At 56.8% G+C, this 2,873-nt stretch overlaps 1 protein-coding gene across 1 annotated transcript in view; it reads left to right on the top strand.

Moving 5' to 3' along the window:
• Positions 1–2,873, top strand: part of LOC104277057 (chromodomain-helicase-DNA-binding protein 6-like) — a gene marked incomplete at both ends in the record, with an annotated part of 29,063 nt that overhangs the window by 3,695 nt on the left and 22,495 nt on the right. The window contains 2 exon segments of the mRNA XM_009873589.1: positions 410–548; positions 1,110–1,259. Coding sequence (XP_009871891.1) covers positions 410–548; positions 1,110–1,259 — 289 coding nt within the window.

Genomic DNA, 2,873 nt, shown 5'->3' on the forward strand with positions numbered 1-2,873 from the left:
CTGGTCTGGTTCTTCTGGCTCATCCCCACACCTAAGCCGCTATCCAGAGCATCCCAACCTTGCACATTTGGGCTCCCCTTGCTGAAGGAGCAGTGAGGGCTGACCATGAGCTGCACCCCATCTCCTGCAGCCCCTGTGGGATTGTTCTCCTGGCTGGTGGGAGCTCCCAGGCGCTTTCTGCCCCATGTCAGGCCAGGGCAGGTGAACCAGTTCATCCCAGTGTACTGGAACTGGATAAAGAAAAGCTTGATGGTGGTTAGAGAGTATCACTGACTGGGGATCCCCAATCCTGGAGGAGGCCCCAGGAGCCTTGAGTTGCCTTGGGGTGATCCAATAGGAGCAGAGCCATGTGTGGGTGCCTGCTGGCTCTCTCCCAGGACCAGATCTAACTGTCAGTCTGTCTTGGCAGCAAGGACACCCCTGTGGAGAAGAAGAAGAAAGGGAAGAGGAAACATGAGATACCAGTGGACAGTTTGGATTTGGATCAGGATCTCCTGAGCCCATCTGTGCAGAGCCCAGAGGAGTCTGCGGAGTCGGCCGACAGCCAGGTATGTCCAAAGCCCTTGACTGACTGCTGGTGGGGAAAATCCCGGCTGCCTCTGAGTGGGAGAGGAGCTGGGACACAGCAATCAGAGAGCACTTTCAGCAGCGTGGCCGTTAGACCCTGGCTTTGGAGGGGAGCTGGTAGCTCATCTTCAGGGCTGGGGTGTGCCAGCCACACTGCTTCAAGTCAGCTGGTGGCCCTGGGGTGGGTGCCTGCTGCTGCCCTGGGTGCTGCATGTCCCTTGGGCCAGAGTTTCCCTCTCCTCTGTAGCTCCTGGCTGCTACTCTTTCCTGGCACAGCGCAGGGAGGAAGGTGGGTCCCGCAGGGCTGGGGAACTGTACGTGTCTCTGCAGGGCTCCTCTGCTTCAGGTCTTAGGTGCTGGTGGGACTCTGTGGGTTGGGCATTGATGGAGACCTCGGGTTACCAGTTCTTCCCACCACCTCCGTCCCACTGGGGCAGGGGCTAAGCTGGAGGTCAGGCAGCCCTGGAGCTTTCTCTCTTCAGCTCAAGCAAGGAGCTTACTCTGCCTATCTCCCCCATGACTGCCTTTTTCATCCCACACAGAAACGCCGCTCAGGACGACAAGTGAAGAGGAGGAAGTACAACGAGGACCTGGATTTCAAGGTGGTGGATGATGACGGCGAGACAATAGCTGTGCTGGGAGCTGGGCGAACCTCCGCGCTCTCTGCCTCCACTCTGGCATGGCAGGCAGAGGTAGGGCTGGATGTGGGACTGGGCTCACGGGGCCTCGTGCCTCCCACAGGATGTCCCAAGAGTGTTAGTGCCAAGGCTTGTGAGAGGTCTCGAAAACATGACCTGTGAAGAGCGGCTGAGGGAACTGGGTTTGTTTAGTCTGGAGAAGAGGACGCTGAGAGGAGACCTTATTGCCCTCTACAACTACCTAAAAGGAGGCTGTAGTGAGGCTGGTGCTGGTCTCTTCTCTCTAATTACTAATGACAGGATAAGGGGAAACGGCCTCAAGTTGCGTCAGGGTAAGTTTAGATTGGATATTCGGGGGAAGTTCTTTACTGAACGAGTAAAAGAGGTGGTTCAGTCACCAACCCTGGAGGTGTTTAAGAAAAAAGTAGATCTAGGACTTGAGGCTCTGGTGTAGTGGTTAGGTATGCTGGGATGAAGGTGGGACTAGATGATCTTCAGAGGTCCCTTCCAACCCCTGACATTCTGTGATTCTGTGATTCTGTTTGAGGAAGCGGGGGATCCTGGGCAAGGATAGGGTGAGAGCGTGTCTTCCTGGGAGGGTGTACACTGGCTTTGTAGGGACTGTTAGTGCACAAAGGAATGGACATGGGACATGCGGGTCCAAGTGCCCCTCTCCTGCAAGGAGACTAAGCCTCTGGAAGATGTTGCATAGCTGGACATGTCCCTGAAGGCATGACCTGCCTGCTGCCCCTGCCCTCTGTGGCTCTGTCCATGAGGTTAGTCTATCATTTGGCTCTGCCAACTGAGGGCTTTTGTGAGTGCCAGGCCATAATTTTCTGCCCAGATTGCTGGTCTCCGTCGTTGCCTCGGAGCCAGCCTGACACCTGCCAGCCAAGCTGATGTGGTGGGCAGTGTGTCAGGGACCAGCTGGTGTCACTGCAGTTTGGGCTGTGCGGCCCTGCCTCCTCTGCCCACTGGTTCAGCCCTGGCAGCTCCTTCCTGCTGCTCTGAGTTGGATCCCGTAGCTCATCCCCTCCCTTTGGTCACTAGCAAAGCTGCCAAATATTAATAATGGTCACTGATTGTTTCCATAGTGTCCCCATCTCCCTCTCTAGGCCCCTCTTCACCCTGCTTCTTTGGTGTGATGTATTAGTCAGCTCTGTTGTTAAGCTGGTAAATAAGACCTGGCCTAGTGCTCCCTGCCTCGCCTGGAGGGAGCAAGGTGCTACTTCAGCTGCTGCCCAGGGCCGTGTCCCCGAGAGCCTCCTGGCACTGAACTCTCTAAGTGAGATTTTCAAAACAGCAGGTGGGAACGGGTTGCCTTTGGCATGTGTCCTTCTGTACTTCCACCTCGATTTGTCCTGCTCCAGATGAACTATTAAGGCTGGTGTTGGACAGCAGCAAGGCGCTCTGCTGAGCAGCTGCGCTGGGCTCCTGCCAGCAGGCTTGGCTGGGCCTGGCCGAGGCTGCTCCCAGGTCAGGACTCACTCAGCAGGGCAAGACCGGAGCGCTGTGGCCTCAGGGCTGCCCTCCCCATGGCCTGGACTTGCAGCTCTCTCCCTCTTCGTGTTCCTCAGCAGCTCTCTGAGGCAGCGTGGAATTTCATCAGCAGCCTGCGGGCTGCCAGCCATGAGCCATGGAGCGCTGGAGGTGGCTGCGACAGCAGCA

The sequence above is a fragment of the Apaloderma vittatum genome, unplaced genomic scaffold, assembly GCF_000703405.1.
Source record: "Apaloderma vittatum isolate BGI_N311 unplaced genomic scaffold, ASM70340v1 scaffold26987, whole genome shotgun sequence".
NCBI lineage: Eukaryota > Metazoa > Chordata > Aves > Trogoniformes > Trogonidae > Apaloderma > Apaloderma vittatum.